Below are 21,930 nucleotides of genomic sequence, written 5' to 3' on the forward strand. Positions count from 1 at the left end.
ATTTGCCCTGTAGAACTGCCCAGTCTAGATTCTTAAAATTGTAGTTCCATGATATTTAATTCAGTCTGTTCCCCTGCCCTCTGTACTTCCAGTCCATGGGTAGACAGAGAAAGAGGCCAGATCAGATTACAGTTTGAAATTTTGGCAAGAACTCTTTAGAAGCTGTGTACTGGAGACCTACAAGCTCAAGTTGCCTCTCTGTGATGTCCATAAAAAGGGGTACTTACCACTTGGATTCATCAAATTACCAGGGGTCACAAAATATTAAATCCTGACTTTCTGACCCCTTCCTCTGTTATCAGGACTAAACCTCTTTAAAGAGAGACAGTTTGATCAACTATTTGGTAAACACGAGATATAGTTTGTAAAGGGAAGCATGCTAAAAACTGCTTTCCTTTTATTTGCCAGTTTTCAAAGTAATGATTGACTCCCTAATATCATTACAAAAAGAACCAATAAGGGTTTAACTTTTCGCTCTGAAAATCCCTTGAGGGGACCATCCCCCACATCTGTGTCAGAAATCTAAAACTGTCCATTATCTAATTATGTCTAAGAGTGGGAGTAAAGAAAGATAATAATCTGCTTTGAGAGCATCTGTCTCCTTAGGGCCTCTTCAGCAAGCAGATCTTTTTTTTATTCCCCCTTAATTTGAATATCTCCAAATAAGAAAGTTAAAAAATTCTGCATCTTTAAGAATATTAAATATCTAACACCTTTCTCTCAGAGTCATGATGCAAATACTTGCCACCTGATTTCAGAACCTCAAAGGGCAGAAGAGAATGGGTAGCAGTCACTACACAGCTGTCCCTGGTATCTGTGGGAGTCGGCTTCCAGGAACCCCTTAGACTAAAATCCAAGGATGCTCAAGTCCCTTATATTAAATGGAGTAATATTTGCATATAGCCTACATATTTACATACTGTGCTATAATTTATGTTTTCATATTAATTTATTTGGCTGTGCTGGGTCCTAGCTGCAGCACGCAGGATCTTCCTTGCAGCGCATGAACTCTCTAGCTGTGACGTGCAGGCTTAGTTGCTCCACCGCATGTGGGACCTCAGTTACCAGAGATCAAGTCATAACCACTGGACCAGCAGGGAAGTCCCCCTCCAGAACAATTTAAATCATCTCTAGATTACTTATAATTTCTGCACTGTGCTGTGCTCAGTCGGTCAGTTGTGTCCGACTCTTTGTGACTCCATGGACCGTAGCCCGCCAGGCTCCTCTGTCCATGGGGATTCTCCAGGCAAGAATACAGAGAATGCCCTCCTCCAGGGGATCTTCCCAACCCAGGGATCGAACCAGGTGTCCCACATTACAGGTGGATGCTTTAACCTCTGAGCCACCAGGGAAGTCCCTTATAATACCTAGTACAATGTAAATCTACGTAGGTAGTTGCTGGCAAGCAGAAAACTATAGTTTTGCTTTTTGGAACTTCCTAGAATTAAAAAAAAAAAAATTGATCCTCAGTTAAATTTGTGGATGCAGAATCTGCACATAAGAACCCCTGGATAGACAGAACTGACTGCCACTAGTTTCCAGCAAGAGATGTTTCCTTTCGCAAACACTCCTCAAAAGTGATATAAAGAGAGTCTGTGATATAAGAAACCATAAAGAGATGTGGAAAAAGCAACGAAATACCATGGAAATGACATATTCTTCTATAGTATGTACATCATATTTTTTCCTGAGAAGTAAAGTGATCACTTTAAACTATGATAATTACTATCATCTCTCTCTCCACATGCATTTCCACCCTTGAGAAGCAGCAGAAACTGGAGGCCAACATGGTGTGTAAACAAATGCTCTTGTGCACAGAGGAGAACTCATTCTATTCCTAGAGGTTCTATTTCACTCAGAGGAACGACTATAGAGAACAGTGTCTCAAGAGAGCAAGGCAAATGGAGGTCTCACCAAGAACACACTACAGACAATGAAAGTGACCACAGTGGAGGAAAATGTCTCTCCTGTACTTTTCCTTCAAACAGACAGCCTAGTCTCCACTCCAGTGGAAGGGAGAGGTGACATTGAAATGATATGCAGCTGTGATATAAAAAGTCTGTCTATGTACAACAGTAATGAAAAGCATCTCACCTCTCCACCCTCCAAAGCCGAGACAGCTCAGGAACAAAGCCGAGACGGCTCAGGAACAGGCAAATAAGATGTCAGTATGCCTGACATCTTATTTGCCACATACAGGACTTGGGAAATTCAAGAATGCTAGCAATTATGTATCATTTCACGAATGGCACTTTGGGCAACCAAAGATCCTCTCTACACAGAAACACAGGAAATCTCAGAATTTCTGTTCCCCACGTGTATGGATATTTTCTTAATTTGTATAATTTTATTTATAAGAGGCAGAACTCAAGTTACTGACTTATGAAACAAATACATAGACTAGGGTGATCTAGTTTGGGATCCACTCCCCAATATGAAAGGGGATGCAAGGCTCCCATCTTTGAGATATGGTATTACTTCAGCTACTTGTATGCCAAGCACCAGTCGTCGAAGTAATATGTCCTCCAGATACCTACACACAACTGAAAACTGAGAAGCCTAACAGAGAGAGCTGAAAACTGGATTCTAACACTAGCATATTTATTTCCTGAATAAATTGTTTAGCAACCTTGTACCTTCATTTATCCATTTTACAGAGTTTATTTTGCAGTAGCATTTTGGAAAAGTAAATTATTTGAAATCTTCAAAGAAAGAACACAACTTTAACCTAATTATGGAGTAAACAGAAAGAAAAACTTGCACAAATCCTGCCAGTTAATCCAACTAAAGAGAGATTAGCAAGAGAGAGATCAACTTCCAAGGCTAGGAAGGACCCATTATCAGTGGCTGTAAACATTGTCTTCTCATCAGTTCCTTACTGAGGTTAAAACCCCCACACCTGGTATTTGCATCTCCATCCTTCCTCTTCGTCCCACCATCATAGCCTTCCCCCAGGTACTCCTGCCCTCTCTTGGGTCCTCTATCACTCATCTCCCCTATTTTAGCCTCACTTCCCTCTACAATCATAAAGTCCCTCCCACTGTCACCAATAACACTGAGCTGAAGGGGACCTTAGAACTCTTCTAATCAAACTCCTGACCAGTAAAAATAGAAAGATGAAGCCTGAAGTGATGAAGGCACAGGCTCAGCATCGTCAGGAAGTCAATCATTTGCAAAGCTCCATCCTCATCCAGCAATCTTCCTCCTGGTATAGCATGGTGCTACCACCTACCTGGCACTGCTCACTCCTACCCAAGAAAGGGATTTGAGGAACCAGGTGATGCATCTCATTGTTTTCTACCAGAAGGAGGGCTTCCAGTCACAAATGGAAAAATAACACAAAAGCGACCACCTTGATCAGATTAGATTCCTATATCTACAGGACTCCACCAAAGTTCAAATGTCTTCACCCTTAGTCCACCTCATCCAGAGAGTAAGATCTGATTCCACAATGACCATCTCCCAATGGTTCTTTCCACTACTGAATGTGACTGGAAGGATACCTTCCATGAGTCAAACCTAAATCCTTCCTAGAAGAAGAAATAGCCCTTAATTCTTATATGTGATGTGTGTATGTATATGTTAAGCACTTCAGTCATGTCTGACTCTTTGTGAACTTATGGACCATACTCCACCAGGCTCCTCTGTCCATGGCATTCTCCAGGCCAAGAATACTGGAGTGGGTTGCCATGCCCTCCTCCAGGGAATCTTCCTGACCCAGGGATCGAACCCACATCTCTTATGTCTCCTGCGTTGGCAGGTGGGTTCTTTACCACTAGCGCCACCAGGGAAGCCCCCTTAAATGTGATATTGAAGTGCAATCACACCAAGGTTGAAAAGGCACTCTACATAAGCCCCTAAGTGCAGGTGGGCATGGTTGACAGAAAGAACACAAGGATCTTTTCTAAGAGCACAAACCTAAACAATTTCCACAGTCTTACCTTACCTTTAGGAGGTTAAATAATCTTAGTCCCTTTAGCTTTATTAACTCTTTAATGATATTTTTGGCTTTGGTCTAAGGTCCGTTCAAACTGACCGTGTTGCTTTCTGGAAACTAGACTCTAGAACCAAAGAACAGGTTAATATAAAGACCAAGGACATCTTTAATGTAAGAGAAAAGCCATCAACAAAAGTATTAGAAACTTGTACAAGTCCAGGGCAATCAACGAAACTTCCATGCAAAAGAGGCAGTATTCAAGAAACAGTATTTTTCAGGTAGACTAAACTTGTGAACTTCAGGAATAACCAGAAACAAAGGAGAAAACATCAAATATGTCTTAAAATTATTTTCAAGCACAAACTCAAATATAGTCCATTAGACATCATTTAATCTGACAGCTCTACCCATGTAGCTAAATATGAGAAGGTTAGCTTAAGAGACAAAAGCCAGAAACGGCCTAGCTAACCCCCTTAGTGACACAATAAAGTTAGGAAGAAGCAAGGTGAATAAATTAGAGAAAATGCATACAAAAAATAAACAAATATATACATCAAATTTCTGACTGAGCCAGGGAATAGTGTTCAGAAAAAATAAAATAGTGTGTACTCTTGGTATAAAGTCTTGAGAATAATAAGGCTGCCAAATTTCAAGCATCAGGGAAGTCAAGTACTAGCTCAGAAGATTATGAAAAGTTAGCTTTCCAAACTGAATCTGAAAAGGAACTGAGTAAAAAGAGGTCAGTTCATCCTAAGAAAGCTGGCTGTTTCAAATTAATATCCTGGAACATTAGCAGGTTAAAGAACCCTATAAAAATGGCAGAGAGGGAGAAGCAAATGGGGTAGAAACAACAGTGTTTACACCTTAGTAATCGAAAGGTATTACTAGAAGGATTTACAAGGTACTAATATGACATATATGAAAGCCCAAAAGGCGAGCTTTAATAAATGATGAGAAAAGGCATTAGGCATGGAAGTAAAGCCAGATGACTTGAAATAACTCTATCTACACACATACTAGATTATTTTAAACCAAGTAAGCCACCCCAAGATCCAAGAAAGATCATGCTTTATTATTCCCTAACAGGCAGTATCCCCATTACATCAAACCAGTAAAGGCAGTTAGGTGGAAAACTAGGAGTGAGATGAATACAAGATACTTGTCCTTTCCAAGATATCGTTACAAAGGCTGAAAAAACCTGAAGGCATACCTTGACCCACAGAGGCCTCAGTTTTTACATTAAATAGGAAAGATAAGCAAGTGCATCACCCTTTTCTTCTACGGGGAAATACTTGGACAATAATAGTTGAAAAAACAGATGAGCAATAATAGGCCAATATAACTAAGTTTCCAAGTCAGCACACACATTCACAACATCAGACTCATCAACGCTCAGTGACCTGGCCATCTCTGGAGGACAGTACTTCCTGTCATCCCCAATCTGTACCTTTGATGTGTAATTTCTGCTTCTAAAAGTATCACACCTTGTTATGGCCTGCATATCTGTGGCCCTGCAAAAAAAAATATGTTGCAGCCTTGGCTCACAATGTGTCTATATTTATAGAAGGTGTCTCTAAGGAAGTACCTAAGAGGTCATAAGGATGCGGCCTTGATCCAATAAAATTAGTGTCCTTTTAAGAGGAGACATCAAAGAGCTTGCCCTATTCACCACAAGTACCCACAAAGGAAAGGTCACATGAAGACATAGCAAGAAGACGGCCATCTGCAAGCCAGAAACAGAGTCCTCACCAAAAATCAAATCAGCCAGAACCTTGATCATGGACTTCTAGGCTCCAGAACTGGGAGAAAATTAATTTCTATTGTTTAAGCCACCCAATTTGTGGCATTCTGTTATAGCAACCTGAGTTAAGACATACCTACTCTACCAATGCTTCTTAGTGACTTTCCAGACAGCAGGAATGAAATTTTAAATTTATTTACTATATATGGCATAATGCAACACTCTGTGCTTCAGAAATGCTCTTTTGAACATAATAACGGTTTAAAAACGACACTGACTGCAATAACACCTATGATTATCCGTAAGTGCTGATATAAGCCAAGATATCATTTCTACAGTCAAACAAATGTTTCTCTTTATCAAAAAGTAGGCTGTCAGATGCTCACCCTTTTTGTTCACTCACTACCGAAAACTGTCGATAGCAACATAAGTATTATAATTTCTCCATGAGGAACATCAACAACCAGATAAAATATCTTTAATACTAATTTATGTGTACATGTGTGCTAAAAACACTGAAGAATTTCTCTTGAAATTCTTACATAAGTAAGATACTAACTTCCTTGGTTTTATGACCATTGACTTAGATATTACCAAATGTAGGACAGTACATTTGGACTTACAGAATATAAAATTATAAAAGTACAAAATGGGGAATCATAGACCAGAGACAATTTAAGTCAACCTCATTTTTTTTTAAATAAGAAAATCACTGATCAGTGACTTGAGTGCCTTATTCAAAGTGACATAAATAGATCCATTAATTCTCAAAATTGTGCTCTTCTATTGTGCTGTTAAGGAGTAATTTTTAAGTTAAAATCATAAATCTCAAAAAAGTGTAAAACTTTCATTAAATTCATTAATTAAGGAACCAGTGAGATGGTATAATCTATTCAAAAGAGAATCACAAGAGCAAATAAATATATAAGCATCAGTACACCCCACTCCAGTACTCTTGCCTGGAAAATCCCATGGATGGAGGAGCCTGGTAGGCTCCAGTCCATGGGATCGCTAAGAGTCAAGCATGACTGAGCGACTTCACTTTCACTTTTCACTTTCATGCATTGGAGAAGGAAATGGAACCCACTCCAGTGTTCTTGCCTGGAGAATCCCAGGGACGGGGAAGCCTGGTGGGCTGCCATCTATGGGGTCGCACAGAGTCAGACATGACTGAGGTGACTTAGCAGCAGCAGTGTTTATCTGGAAATAAGCAGAAGTAGGCAAAATTGGAAAAACTGATCACTATACATAGGGCAATAATCTATTGCATTCACTGATCACAATTAGCTTTTCATAGACAAGATCATTTGCTTAACTATTTGATGTCTGTAATATTACAGAGCTATAAAACAGCCCAAAGACAATGAATGACAGAGAGAACCTAGCTGGTTGAGCTAAACAGCAAGTTTCATACATAAAATGTTGCTGATTGATTCATTCAGCAGGTGCTGGTAAAGCAGTGAACAAGAGAGCAGATTCCTGCCCTGGTGGAGCTTACTATCTCTGGACTGAACTGTACAAACAGGTTCTGCTCTGCACAGGATCTGTGCAGCATGGTCCTAACTTCAGCTTTCCTTTTACCGGATAACACCCCAAGGAACATTGTGAATATCCACCTAACTGACTTCTTTTTAAATGACAAAATTTGCCATTTTAACCATTCCTAAGTATTTGATTCAGTGGCATTAATTACATTCACTATGCTGTGTAAACATTACCACTAATTCCAAGCCTTTCTCAGCACTCCAAATGGAAGCTCTGCAGTAACTCTACTTTTTAAAAGTTTTTTGTTTGTATATTAGTTTCTATTGAAATATAGTTGCTTTACAATGTTGAGTTAGTTCTTACTATACAGCAAAATGAATCAGCTATACGTATACACATATCCCCTCTTTTTTGGATTTCTTTCCCATTTAGGTTACCACAGAGCACTGAGTAGAGTTCCCTGAGCTGTACAGTATGTTCTCATTAGCTAGTTATCTATTTTATACATAGTATCAATAATGTATATATGTCAATCCCAATCTCTCAATGCATCCCATCTACCCTTCTTTCCCGCCTTGGTGTCCATATGTTCATTCTCTATATCTGTGTCTCTATTTCCGTTTTGCTTTTTTAAAGGGCCACAGGTTACTAATATTTCTAGTTGACATATTTATTTTAAAGATATCTACCTTATCAGTTAGATAAGAACTGCCTAAAATCTGTCCCTTTAACCTCTGTGATACTTCAGCCATTGTGCTTTGATTTTATCATCATTTTCCAGAAGGTAAACTTATTTTTTGAGAAGAGAAATGGCATTTCTACCACCCGGACACTGCAGAGAGGCACTTTCTTGTGTGCTGTACACTACGTTACCCAAGTCTCACAAACATCTAGACAGACATTACCATCACCTTTTCACAGATAAAGAAGCTGAGGCTCAGAGGAATGAATGGATTTTCTCAAGGGTACTCAGTAAGGGAAAAGTCCAAGAATCAATACCAGTTATTCTATATTAAAGCAATGATGAAAGAAAGGAAAGCAGAGCAAAAAGAAAAGGAAGAAGGGAGGGAGTGAGGGATGGAGAGAGGAAAAAAGGAGAGAGGGAAGGAACATATGGTTAGTTGTGGTTTTGGTATAGAGCTACCATTAAAAATAAAGATTCACTAAACCCTGATTTTAATCTGAATTCTGTATTTTAAATGTTGTTAAAAAACACATTCACACAAGAAGAGGTACCTATGGAAAAACACAGGAAAGATGAAAATGATATTTTCAAAGATATAGGAGAGGCTAAGGAAGGATTTTTAAATGAATAGGCTTTGGGAGATATCCTCAATTGCCTCCCTGTAAATGTGTGACCTCAATCTCTTAGGGTGGCTGCCTTTTTCTAAAAACTGCCAAATATTTCAAAGGAAAAAATAAAGAGAAGACCCTAATGCACACCCTGCAGTTTATTGGTGTTTGTATCACAGTAGTACTCTGCGGCTTTGAGACACATTGAAACTCCATCACACACTGCTTTAAAGACCAAATGACCAGAATAAGAACTCCCAGGGACAGCAAAGGCAAGATACTGCCAATCGTGTGTACTTAGGAGAGGCACATTTCTCTGGAAAATGCTATAATTCTTTCCTTCTCTTTACAAGAATTTCTTTTTTTAAAAAAGAAAGAACTGAGGAACAAGAGGAAACATGGAGACAAGTTTCGCATCAGAATCTTATTTTTTGTGGAGTCAAATTTATTTCAAGATATCTAGATTATCAAATCTTGAAATAAATTCGGCTTCACAAAAAATAAGCATGAAATTATTATTATTATTGTATGAGATTATTCAGTACAAGTCTCCTCTGAGTAATGGTCTCACACGGGGAGTTATACAAACTAGTCCTTAAAGGCATAAGCTGTGGCATCCAAAAGACCTGAATTCAAGACCCAGCTTTTCCACACACAGAGTACAAGGCCTTGGCCACGTACCATAACCACTACAGCTCTACTTCTTCAAAGTGAAGGTGAAAGTCACTCAGTCCTGTCTGACTCTTTGTGACCCCATGGACTATACAGTCCATGGAATTCTCCAGGCCAGAATACTGGAGTGGGTAGACTTTCCCTTCTCCAGGGGATCTTCCCAACTCAGGGATCAAACTCAGGTCTCCCACATTGCAGGCAGATTCTTTACCAGCTGAGCCAACAGGGAAGCCCTAATCAGCAACTTTTTCAAAAGTGTACCTTATAAGGCCGATGTGAGAATTAAGTAAAATGCTGTATATAAAGCACCAAACATAGCCTGGCAAACATTAAGGCTTAATACAAGCTTTATAAAGAGCGAGGACAGGAGAGGAGTGCTTGAAGCACAGAGTGAGATTCAGGTTTGAAAGCATGGAGAATTTTTTTTTTAATTAATACTCAACAAGACTAAGTTAACCATGTCAAGGCTTCCTGTGTCCTACAGAGATGAAGACAACAAAAACAAGATAATAATAATGAAGATCACTGGGTCAGGATTTTCAATCTGTTCTCCTGGCACTACATTTCTCTCTTCCTTGTTTGGATGACAAAGGTCCAAGATCAAAATAGAACAGAAGGAGGGAAGCAAGGGAACAGAGAAATAAGGAACTAGAAAAAATAGTCTCAGGAAAGTACACCAATGTTTTCTTCATAATATTAGAAAAGATCACTAGGCAACACTCAAAAGGTAAGCTCTGGACACTGGGTGGTACTAGGTTTGACTGATCACTCCACAAACATATGCTGAGGACCCTGAACCAGTTCGGAGAGAAACTGTGGGGAAGGGAGAGAAAGCACGCACCCCAGTCCACTCTGGACACCAATGTCTTACACATAAGAGTCACGACTTTAAGATTCCTTGCCTGGATCATTCATGTTCCATCCTTATTCCCTGCATCCACAAATAATGGTTCTGCTTAAAACCATCACCACAAATTAGAGTGAAAAAAAAAACCAGAGCACTAGGCTAGTGGATAAAAAGAAATCAACATCTTTCCTCATGATAAAGGGAAGCCTTAACAAGTTATATAAGCCTTCTGTTTCTACAGAAGGACTTAGCATTTTTAGAACATCTTAACACATTAATATCAGTTATATCTTTAAAAGGGGAGACCATTTAACACACGTATTTATTAAATGTGAGTGCCAGGGGAGGGTGTATCTACATAGAAAAATGGCTCTGTACAGAATGCATCAAAAATATCAAGCATTTGAAATCAAGAGAGAATTTTGGGGGAACTGAACTCTTGACTTGAACAGGAGGACAACTGAAACGTCTTCACAGGTTCTCGTCTCTGATCAACCAGTAATTCATCATGTGCCACAGGGAAAACCATGAATTTCTGCAAGTCTCAGGTTCCTCTCTACATCTGCCCAACACCATACTGGGTTCTTATGAGGATCAAATAAATTAACCCCGTCGTTTTAAAAAATTATTTATTTCAGTTTCGGCTGTGCTGGGTCTTTGCTGCGGTCCGCGGGCTGTCTCTAGTTGCGGCGAGGCGGGGACTACTTTTGCTGCAGTCCGCGGGCTTTCTCCAGTTGCGGCAAGGCGGAGACTGCTCTCTAGTTGTGGTTTGGAGACTCAGTGGTTGCAGCATGCTCATCAGCACGCTCAGGCCCAGCAGTTGTAGCTCCTGAGCTCTAGAGCACAGGCTCAGTGGCTGTGGTGCACAGGCTTAGTTGCTCTGTGGCATGTGAGATCTTCCCGGACCAGGGATCAAACTGTTGTCCCCTTCATTGCAAGGCAGATTCTGAAGCACTGTACCACCACGGAAGCCCTCTTCAGCAATTTCTGAATTGTGTTCCCCACTACCAACAGCCATCAGCAACCTGGGAACTTCATCAAAATGCACAATCTCGAGCCCTACCATAGACCTGCTAAATCAAAAACTCCAGTAATGTGTAATGTGAATGCACTATACAGTTGAGCATCTCCACAAAAATATATATGCAAACAATCAGAAAATCTTAAAACACTAAAGTTACAGTGGAAAAATTAAGAATGTTACATTTGTTTGAAGTTGTAAGGACTTTCACTTACACATAATTGGATACAGATAAGGCTCTCTCTGTGCTTTACACGCAAATTCACATTCTAACAGTCTCTTTAGTAAATGTTACTATAAAATAAGATGAAATCTGAAATTATGGCACCTATCTATGTTAAAATGTACCATTATTTAGTCCTAGCTTTAAAGGACTGGGGAAAAAGAAATCAAATCAATAATCACCACATTTTCTTTAAAAGAATAAATATTAGACTAAACTGATTTAAATCTAGTTATTAATAAAGAATGAACCTGAGATCAGCTCTCTCTTGGGGAAAGGAGAAAAATAAATTTTACTGAGATCTTTACATTTCATGGTTATGGTAAGGCATTCATTATTTTTAAAATGGTAAAATGTGAAGTCAAAATAAAAAGAATGTGGTTATAAAGGATGCATTTCAACTGACAATGGAGGCTTTTCATGTAATAAGTAGAGTGAGTCTTTGAGAAATTCTAATAAGCAGAACTAAATTAAGAACAAATATGTTAAGAAAGGGGCTTCCTAGTGGCACTAATAGTAAAGAATCCACCTGCCAATACAGGAGACGCAAGAGATTGACCCAGGTTTCCACCCCTGGGTCAGGAAGATTCCCCGGAGGAGGAAATGACAACCCACTCCAGTATTTTCGCCTGGAACATTCCATGGATGGAGGAGCCTGGCAGGTTACAGTCCACAGGGTCTCAAAGAGTCGGACGCGACTGAGGGACTAACATAGTGACAGTGACAGCAATAGCCGCTCAGTCGTGTCTGACTCTCTGAGACTCCATGGACTGCAGCCCACCATGCTCCTCCATCCACGGAGTTTTCCAGGCAAGAGTACTGGAGTGGGTTGCCATTCCCTTCTCCAGGGCATCTTCCCAACCCAGGGATAGAACCTGAGTCTCCCATACTGCAGGCAGATTCTTTACCCTTTGAGCCACCAGGGAAGCAGACGGATTCTTTACTGTCTGAGACACCAAGTGAGAGGTGGCACTATGATTATTTTTTTCATTCTAATTAAGCCCAATAAAACATGTTAAACAAAAAATAATTCCTTATTAGAAATATTCTTAGCTTACATTTATCTTCGTATCTCATTTATTACCTCTAGTTAAGGGAATCCAAGACTGCAGCCCCTGACAAATTAGAGACGGCTTGAGAGTCACATTACTAACAACATACATTTCTGAAGTAAATGAGATGGAAAAGGAAGAAGAGGCATGAAGAATAAATTAATGGTTAAAATACAATAAGGAATAGGAATAACTAATAATAAGATTTGTCCAAAAAAAGTGAAATCACCAACTATTTGGAGCTTAAATTGAACTATATACCGCTTTACATATCTTTAGAACATGCTTGGAGAAGGCAATGGCACCCCACTCCAGTACTCTTGCCTGGAAAATCCCATGGATGGAGGGGCCTGGTGGGCTGTAGTCCATGGGGTCGCTAGGAGTCGGATACGACTGAGCGACTTCACTTTCACTTTTCACTTTCATGCATTGGAGAGGGAATTGGCAACCCACTCCAGTGTTCTTGTCTGGAGAATCCCAGGGACGGGGAGCCTGGTGGGCTGCCGTCTATGGGGTCACAGAGTCGGATATGACTGAAACGACTTAGCAGCAGCAGCAGCAGCAGAACATGCTTATTACTAAGACTTTTTTTAATATAATTTTTATTCTTTGGCTGTTCATGTGGCATGCAGGATCCTGTGCCCCATGCAGTGGAAACACCAAGTCTTAACCACTTGGACTGCCAGGGAAGTCCCTGTAAGACATTTTAAAATGTGCCCTCAGATAAAAGTCTGGGTTATGCAGTACACTGGATGAGGTGCCTGGACAAGAAAAAAGCGTAGCCCCTCAGTGGCTTGCGGTCTGACTGACCCGGCAGAGATAGCCAAGCAGCTCCCAGCTCCATCACCGTTGCCCTTTCCACACTTCTCGCCAGGCTTCTTTCCCACAGTATAGACCAGATCCAGGTCAACTGCTAATCACAGCGAAGAGAAAATGACTTACCACTTATGACCTCCTGGGTGGTAGCCTGCCAGGCTCTGCTGTCCATGGGATTTCCCAGGCAAGGATACTGGACTGGGTTGCCATTTCCTGAGACACCTCCAGAAGGAGCCACTGGCAGCACAGCTACAAAAACCCACTAGCTCCACAATCAGGCCACAAACATGGCACCCTTAGCTCTGCAGATACTTCCCTTTCTTTTCCTCTTTCCGTAATTCTAGGCCTGCTTTTCTTTCCCTCCTACCTCTGAACCCCCTCTCAAACTTCCCCTTTTATTCAAAGAGGAAAAATATATTGGAAAACCACCAAAGCATCTTGAATCATGTTCACCTAGTCTGGAGCTGGGGAACAAAATGGATACAAATTTATTAGCTATGTTCTCTTTCATTTGGAAACACAAGATTAAGAGAGGTATATTGTTTTCAGGTATATTTCTCTATAGTTTCATAGTTCTACCAGTTCCTGATTCCATCTTGAAATTTAAGAGATATATGTGCAATGGTGCTATATTTGGAAAGTTAAAACAAGAGATTTATTCTCCTCTAGGTTGTTATTTAAAAGAAGTATCATACAAGCCTACATACTTCCTAGAGGGAAATTGAACATTTTTTGAGTTATCTATTATGCCCCAGTTTTTGGACATTATCTGATGAATATACATGACAAACATAGACCTCTAAAGCTATGCTATTTAAATTAAAAACCAAATTAAATTAAAAATTCAGTTCCTCAGGCACATTCATCGCATTTCAAGGACTCAAAAGATGCAGGTGGCCAGTGACCACCATACTGCAGGGTCCTGATACAGGTCATCTCCATCATTACAGAAAGTTCTATGGGACAGCTCTGCTGTCCTTTCTCCTTATTCAAGATTTTCCACAAAAATATCTGTAGAATTACACTTGGTCCCTCCAGCACAATGAAGATGATTTCTGTCACACCAAAGCTCTAACTAGAACCCTGCAGCCTTCTGCATGAACTCTCTTACAGCTACCTCATTTTTCACCACTGCAATTTCTTTAAAAATTTTATTGGCATATAGTTGATTTATAATGTTATGTTAGTTTCAGGTGTACAGCAAAGGGAAGCACTCAGCATGTGGGATCTTAATTTCCTGATCAGGGATTAAACTTGCGCCCTCTGCATTGGAAGCACAGAGTCTCAACTGCTGGACTGCCAGGGAAGTCCCAAACCACTGCGGTTTTTGATGCTCTACCTTGCCCATTGAGAGCAGGAGTCTTCCAACCCGGACTACATTCCAACCTCTCCTGAATGTCTAGCAAAAGTTTGGATCAAAAAAAGACATCAAATTATTGCACATATGACATAATATTGTCGTCTCCTGGAAATTCACTGGTCCATACGAAGTATGACTCCTAGGGAAGGGACAGAAGTCAAGTTTATGCTACTGAAGTTTCACTTCAGCCCAGGAGATTGAAAGCACTTGGGCTACTGTGAAGGAAGTAATAGTAAATAACTTAATGGCTTTCAAAGTGAATGTAACAAAACTTTTTGTAATGAGTATAATGTCACTTTCAAATGAAAAAGCTGTACTTGAAGTTGAGTTCAATTTTAGTTCGATTTCCTTTAAAGTTTAAGAGCAATACTGTAGTGCAGGCCCATATAATGTAATGTGACACTGGGCTCTGTGACAATAGGGAAATTTTCATAAACACTTAAGCACGGTGGGACTATATTCCAGTGACCCTCAAGGTAATACATCATTCTGTCAGTTGGACAGGTATGTTCAGAAACAAAAAATCATCCAGGAAATCTTCCACCATACGACACAATGCTCAAGAAAACACACACACACTGAAAGAACATTATGATAATAGTCCACCTTTCTTCCAAAGTTTACCTTCTGTGGTGCAGCCTTTCCCTATTCTGAAAAAGAACACCTCTTACTAAGTAATTACTTTGCAGATCACCAGAAGGAATCATCACATGCCTAGATTATTAAAATGGGTGGATGGTTCTTCCACACAGCTCTAAAGCAGGTTGGGAAGCTCTATGGAAACTCTGATTTTGCTGAATTTTTAACCAAAAGATTTAGAGACCTTGTCGATATCAGTCATTGCAGTGGTGGCTTTCCTGCAGTAACAGGCTTGAAAGAATGAAGATTTTTTTCAGAGTACTATATTACCATACAAGGGACAGCACTGTCTTAAAAGCTAACAAAAATAACTTTCACTGTCATTTCTAAAAAACTTACTTTTAGTAATATCACCGATATTTAAAAGATTTTTAAATTCATAATATTTATAAGCCAAAATTTCTCAGATCTTTGGCAGTGCTTTAGGCTTGGGCAGGAGTGATATTTGTCCAAAACACACCTGGCACAGTCTCCTTGTTTCCAGCTATCCTGTTCTCATCGTTCAATCAGTGCTAGCTATTAACATTTCTGAAAATTACTCCAGGGCACAGATACTGTCATTTGTCTCTTTTGCTTTTTCGGTTGTGTAACTAAGACAGTCAATCTCCAGCTTTCAAGAGCTAAATTCAGTTGCTGGTTTGTTGGCATTTCTCATTCTAATCCAAATTAAACAAATGAAAAGTCCACTATAAACAAACAAACAAACAAAAAGCACAAATGGTATTCTTTACATCACTATCCAGAGAACTGTTACTTAAAAAAAGAAACAAAAAAATCAGAAACTTTATAGTTTTAAATTTAAGGAGACAGTTATGGAATTATAAGACAACAGTGCATGTTCTTACAAAGCATGCTTTCGTTTTTAATTTTATTTTTGGCAGTTTTTGACTGTAGCTACAATAGAACATTCTTTCCCTAGGAATAACAAATTTACACCTATTTATGTAACACTTTTGGTTACCGATATTTAAAAATACTGGTCAGTAGAGAAGTTCAGGCCCCTTTAAAAAGTTAGAATTAAAACGTTTCATAAGCCCTGGCCGCAAAGACAGTCCAGTAGCAATAAGCACAACTAGCATTCAGCTCTTGGTTTCTAATACCATTCTCTAATAAAAGGAACCAGGGCTCACTGCAGGAAAAATGGATTCAAGGAGTAGAGTTGGAAATATACAAGATAAGCCTGGAGCGTTTTGTGATGCCAGGAAGTAAGGAAGAGCTATAAACAAACTCCACAAAGGCGGGAATATGTCCAAGGGGGACAGAAGTCAACTGAAAGAGCTCCCAATGACCAAAGCTGGAATACTTTGAGCAACAGCGTAAATGAAGCAGTACTGAATTATAACCAAAGTGTGAAATAAATATCCATATCCAAATAATCAGTAAATAACTTAAATAAATAAGGGAGAAGAGACAATATTTGTATGCAGAAGAAGCCCCAAAACAATACTGGTCCGCTAATTTCAACAAATGTACTATACTAATGTAAAGTGTTAATGACAGGGAAATCAGTGTGGGAGGTAGGGGAATTCTGTACTATCTTCACAATTTTGCTGTAAATTCAAATTGTTTTAAAATTTAAAGTTTATTTTGAAAATTTATACTATCTTTTCAAAACTAAGTCATATTACATACCATTTTAGGTTTGTTTTTTATTTATTAAAAAAAATTTTTTTAACTTTACAGTATTGTATCGGTTTTGCCATACATCAAAATGAATCTGCCACAGGTATACATGTGTTCCCCATCCTGAACCCTCCTCCCTCCCCATACCATCCCTCTGGGTCGTCCCAGTGCACCAGCCCCAAGCATCCAGTATTGTGCGTCAAACCTGGACTGGAGACTCATTTCATATATGATATTATACATATTTCAATGCCATTCTCCCAAATCATCCCACCCTCTCCCTCTCCCACAGAGTCCATAAGACTGTTCTATACATCAGTGTCTCTTTTGCTGTCTCGCATACAGGGTTATTGTTACCATCTTTCTAAATTCCATATATATGCGTTAGTATACTGTATTGGTGTTTTTCTTTCTGGCTTACTTCACTCTGCATAATAGGCTCCAGTTTCATCCACCTCATTAGAACTGATTCAAATGTATTCTTTTTAATGTCTGAGTAATACTCCATTGTGTATATGTACCATAGTTTTCTTATTCATTCATCTGCTGATGGACATCTAGGTTGCTTCCATGTCCTGGCTATTATAAACAGTGCTGCAATGAACATTGGGGTACACGTGTCTCTTTCAATTCTGGTTTCCTATTTGTTTGACATTGCCATTGTAGTGAAGAGCATGAACAAGGATCAACTGCTTGGATCAGAATCCAATTCAACCGTCTGCACCGATTTTTACTAGCTAAGGGCTTGCCTTGTACACAGGATATAACTAACTATGGAGACCAGCCTGACTTCGGTATATTCAGCACAATCTCTGCTTTCCCAACACAAGAAAAATAAGTAAAGCCCAATCAGCCTTGACTTTCTTACCACGGGTTAACCATGCCTAGTGATGACCAAGCCGATGGGTTGCTCTGAATAACACTGAGAATAAGCAGATGGCAACCCTGTCCCCATTCACAGTCAAGGCAGGTCCTCCTTTCTAAGAACAGATATAACCAGGGAAGTGACTAATGCCTCTGAGAAAAGCGCAGGACTGATTTTAAGAACTATCAGCAGTTTCGTATGATTTGAACACTACCTGTTTATTCTAATATTCAGATGAGGCTAATGAAATCCTATTTTCTTTTCACAAGCAAAGCTTATTATAAGAAAAAGGGCAAAATGAATTTGATGAGAACATCTGAAGATACTTTTAATAAAAAATGACCAGGATTTATAGTGTTGTTGTTGTTTTTAATTTATATGTTGTAAGATTTACAACTTTCCTACAAATGAATGCTTCTCAAATGAATATTCATGCAGCAATTGTACTGGCTTTTACCAGCTAAGATAGTCATTAAAGGCTTGTCATCTTGGTCCAATAATGCCTCTGGTGCTTCTAAATTATTAGATCTTCGTCTACTCTTTTGAATGCTATAATAGCAACATAAAACATAATAAATTATCAGCATAAATAAGCAAAGGTCACAATTTTCAGCAAAAGCTCTGAATTTTCTAGCGTCACCTACTTTTAACATAAAACCATAAAGACACATTGTCTTCATCAGATCGAATAAATAAAAAGATGAAATGAAATGAAACCAGTGAAAAGCCCGAGTAAAAGCTATTCGTTAATAAAAACCTAATTAATGGAATTAAAGGGATTTATTTTTATTTAAAACATCTTAATTAACTTTTTTAGAGTTAGATTAGCTGTCACTATGCCTAACACTAAATTTAATTTGGGGTTATGCCTCAGACTGTGCGATACATGAGCTACTGTGCTGGGGCCAAATGTCCTCTGTGAAGCCACTGAATTGAGAGCACCACGGGAGCAGGAAACCTGCTCTTTCTCTTCTTTGAATGCACTCCAGCACTCAGCACTGGACAGATTAAGAGGAACGTAATCAACACATGAATGAAAGTACCTTGGGGGAAATTATTCAAGTTTACCAGTCAAGTGTATTAGTCAGCGGACTCTGGGTATAGCAATATAAACAAAGCAACCCAGGTAATTTAAGTTTAAAAAAAGTATTTGCTGTAAGAGACCAAAGCAGTTGCAGGGCTCTAAACAGTAGAAACTACTGGTCAGTCAGTCCCTTCAGGACACTATTCTACACATTTGCCAAAGCATGATGCATAGCTCAAGAATCATGAGCACATCTGAGTGCTTGGCTTGGCCTGTATGTTTACCAGGGATCTTGATTAACAATTACACCAAGTCTCTATCCAAAGACGGAGGAGATGGTACCAAAGCAAATGTGGAGGTGCTGTTCCCAGAAGAGGGAGATACGGATGCTAGACAGAGGTCCACTATGACGGAGAAGGAGCAGGGGATGGGAAAAACCAACTCATCTCCAGGAACTGTAGGAGGCATTTTGTTTTCACATATCTGATTCAATTCTCCAAGCAACCAAAAATAAAGTATTATCAGCCTTATTTTACTAAAGTTTAAATGCTGAAGTTCACAACATTTAAGTTACTTAGCCGAAGTTACATAGGAAGAAACCTAGGTCTTTCTACCTGGCAATAGAAATAGAAGTTTCTTATCCAAGTACCAAGATGTGAAACATTAAACCCACACCGTCTCAGAGATGCAAGTCTTTCTTGAAGACAACCGTTCTTGACTGTTAAGGATTTCCTGTCCTCATATAATCCAGGTTTTTTCCACATAATATATATAGACTCCTTTTCATTCAATATAAATATATTGTTTGCTTACAGACAAAGCCATAGTTTCCACAGATAATGATAGAATATGGTGATACCAAGGTAACAAATATAATTCTTAGAGATAAGTTAATGAGTTTGCTCATCTGTATAAGCTCAGAACGCCCCTTTAACTAATTCTGTCAGGCCATACATATGATACCAGTAATGAGGGACACCAGGTGAGAACATGAACACATAAGCAAAAATCACTAATCACTAATCCCTAATGACAAACAGTCAGCCCTGCTAAAGGGGGTCAGAAGCGGGAGCATTTTTTAAACCAGTGCAAGCCCAGCATTTTCCCACTATGTCAAAAATGTGGGTTCATCTCCAGATCAGCTGAAGCACACACAAGCAATTCAGTTTATTATTTGGATCACTATATCTGTAACCGAAGCAGATGGTATATGCGCTTTATGTGAAATATTTAATTAGACAATCAGGAATGTGGTGGTACCAGCTGTTGTGGCCTGCTGACCTTGGTAAAGAAGGAGATACCAGCAAACTGATGATGACAATGTTCAGAGGAAACCCAGAAATGGAGCCTGTTTATGAAAGTAACAGTTGCTCTAACACTGCCACATTGCAAGCCAAGACATGTCAGCCCAAGTACAGTAATCTCTCTCACATCATTCACCTTCAGGCCTTTTAGATTTATTAAAAATTATTTTTTAGTGATTTCTATGGATACATAGGAGAAATTCTGGAAATAGGCACTTCAAAGTATTTGTGATTGCTATTTTTAGATGGTGAGCTTATGGGTGATTTTTTTTCTTTTTATTAGTATCTTCAACAATGTACTTTAATTATTTGAAGAATTTTAATTTAAAAAAAACCACTGATTTGTACAAGTCTTTTTATAAATTCCAAAGTTCTTGAAACCCTGCCTTATAAATCCATTTTTTCTCCTATAAACTAAAAAAATTGCATTTTGTCATTTACATTTAAGTGACCTTTACATTTTTCGTATCTGATCTCCCCAACTTGTGGATGAAGCTGATGCTACATTCTTCTTTCCGCCCAGTCAGAAGACTCCTCTTACTGCAAATCTCAAGCTGGGTCTCAACCCTGCCTGCAGGTTCTACGAGAACCAAGTCAGCTTGTTCCCCCTTTCCTCAGAGGCATTTCCAAAGATGTCCCCTTTTCCTCAACTTCTCCAATCCATTACCTCTCTTCAATCAAACCCCCAAGATGAGAAGAATGACATCCATGCACAGACTTAGAAATGCAAATCTTGCCCTCACATATCTAACAAAATACAGCCCAAATCCTTTTTCACTAAACAAAACTTACACATAAATGTAAAGGCCCCATCGCTAGCAACACCATATGCTAATATTAAGGTGTGAAAGAGTTAGTTGCTCAGTCATGTCTGACTCCTGGTGATTCCGTGGACTATAACCCACCAGGCTCCTTTGTCCATGAAATTTTCTAGGCAAGAATATTAGAATGCATAGCCATTCCCTTAGCCAGGGAATCTTCCGAACCCAGGGATCAAACCCATGTCTCCTGCATTGCAGGCAGATTCTTTACCACTGAGTCACCAGGGATGTCCCATATTAAGGCAACAAATCCAATCCAATTGTTCCTCAACCTTTTTACAAAGAAAACAAAAGCTGGAAACTAAGAACTCTCTCAATCTTCCTTCCTTTCCCCAAAGTGAATACCTCTGACTCTGGAGCTGTTTTCTTGTTACTGGTGAAATAAAAGTGAAAGTCACTCAGTCCTGTCTGACTCTTTGTGACCCCGTGGACTATACAGTCCATGGAATTCTCCAGGCCAGAATACTGGAGTGGGTAGCCTTTCCCTTCTCCAGGGGATCTTTTCAACCCAGGGATCGAACCTAGGTCTCCCACACTGCAGGTGGATTCTTTACCAGCTGAACCACAAGGGGAGCCCAAGAATACTGGAGTAGGTAGCCTATCCCTTTTCCAGGGGATCTTCCAGACCCAGGAATTGAACCAAGATCTGCATTTCAGGTGGATTCTTTACCAACTGAGCTATCAGGGAAGCCCTCTTACTAGTAATTCAATTAAATTAACTCAATAAACATGCATTGAGTTGAGCCAGATGTGTGTAAGGTGCTGGGGATTTTTCTAGACAATAATCAGAGGCCCCTTCTTTCACAGGCCAATAGTCTCTGCTACCTAAATCATCTTCTCTCCCTCTTGCTTCCAGGACTTCTATGTATTAATCAGCTAGTGCTACCATAACAAAGTACCATAGACTAGGTGGATTAAATAACAGAAATTTATTTTTCCACAGTTCTGGAGGCTAAAGTCTGAGGTCAAATTGGTTCCTCCTGAAGCCTCTCTGCTCAGCTTGTAGATGGCCGTCTTCTTGCTGTGGCCTCTCACAGTGGCCCTCAGTGTGTGCCCCTCCCTGGAATCTCTCCCTCTTTAATAAGAAAACCTATCACATTGGATAAGGGCTCCACCTCAAAGTTTTCATTCTGAACCTCTTTAAAAACTTTATCTCCAAGGAAGGAACACTTCCAAACTCATTCTATGAGGCCACTATCACCCTGAC

At 39.5% G+C, this 21,930-nt stretch overlaps 1 protein-coding gene across 20 annotated transcripts in view; it reads right to left on the reverse strand.

The window, feature by feature from the left end:
- SMYD3 (SET and MYND domain containing 3) overlaps positions 1-21,930 on the reverse strand; it is a 745,976-nt gene that overhangs the window by 416,818 nt on the left and 307,228 nt on the right. The window contains exon 6 of one of the 20 annotated variants that reach the window (XM_086344979.1): positions 1-6,878. This exon is cut by the window's left edge and continues 22,422 nt beyond it. The exons of the other annotated variants lie outside the window; for them this stretch is intronic. Coding sequence (XP_086201105.1) covers positions 6,723-6,878 — 156 coding nt within the window. The 3' untranslated portion in view covers positions 1-6,722. The remainder of the gene's footprint in view (positions 6,879-21,930) is intronic. 20 annotated transcript variants of the gene reach the window in all.

Source organism: Bos grunniens, chromosome 16, assembly GCF_055505025.1.
Source record: "Bos grunniens cultivar Pamir isolate PY7600 chromosome 16, Bosgru_T2T1.0, whole genome shotgun sequence".
NCBI classification, from domain to species: domain Eukaryota; kingdom Metazoa; phylum Chordata; class Mammalia; order Artiodactyla; family Bovidae; genus Bos; species Bos grunniens.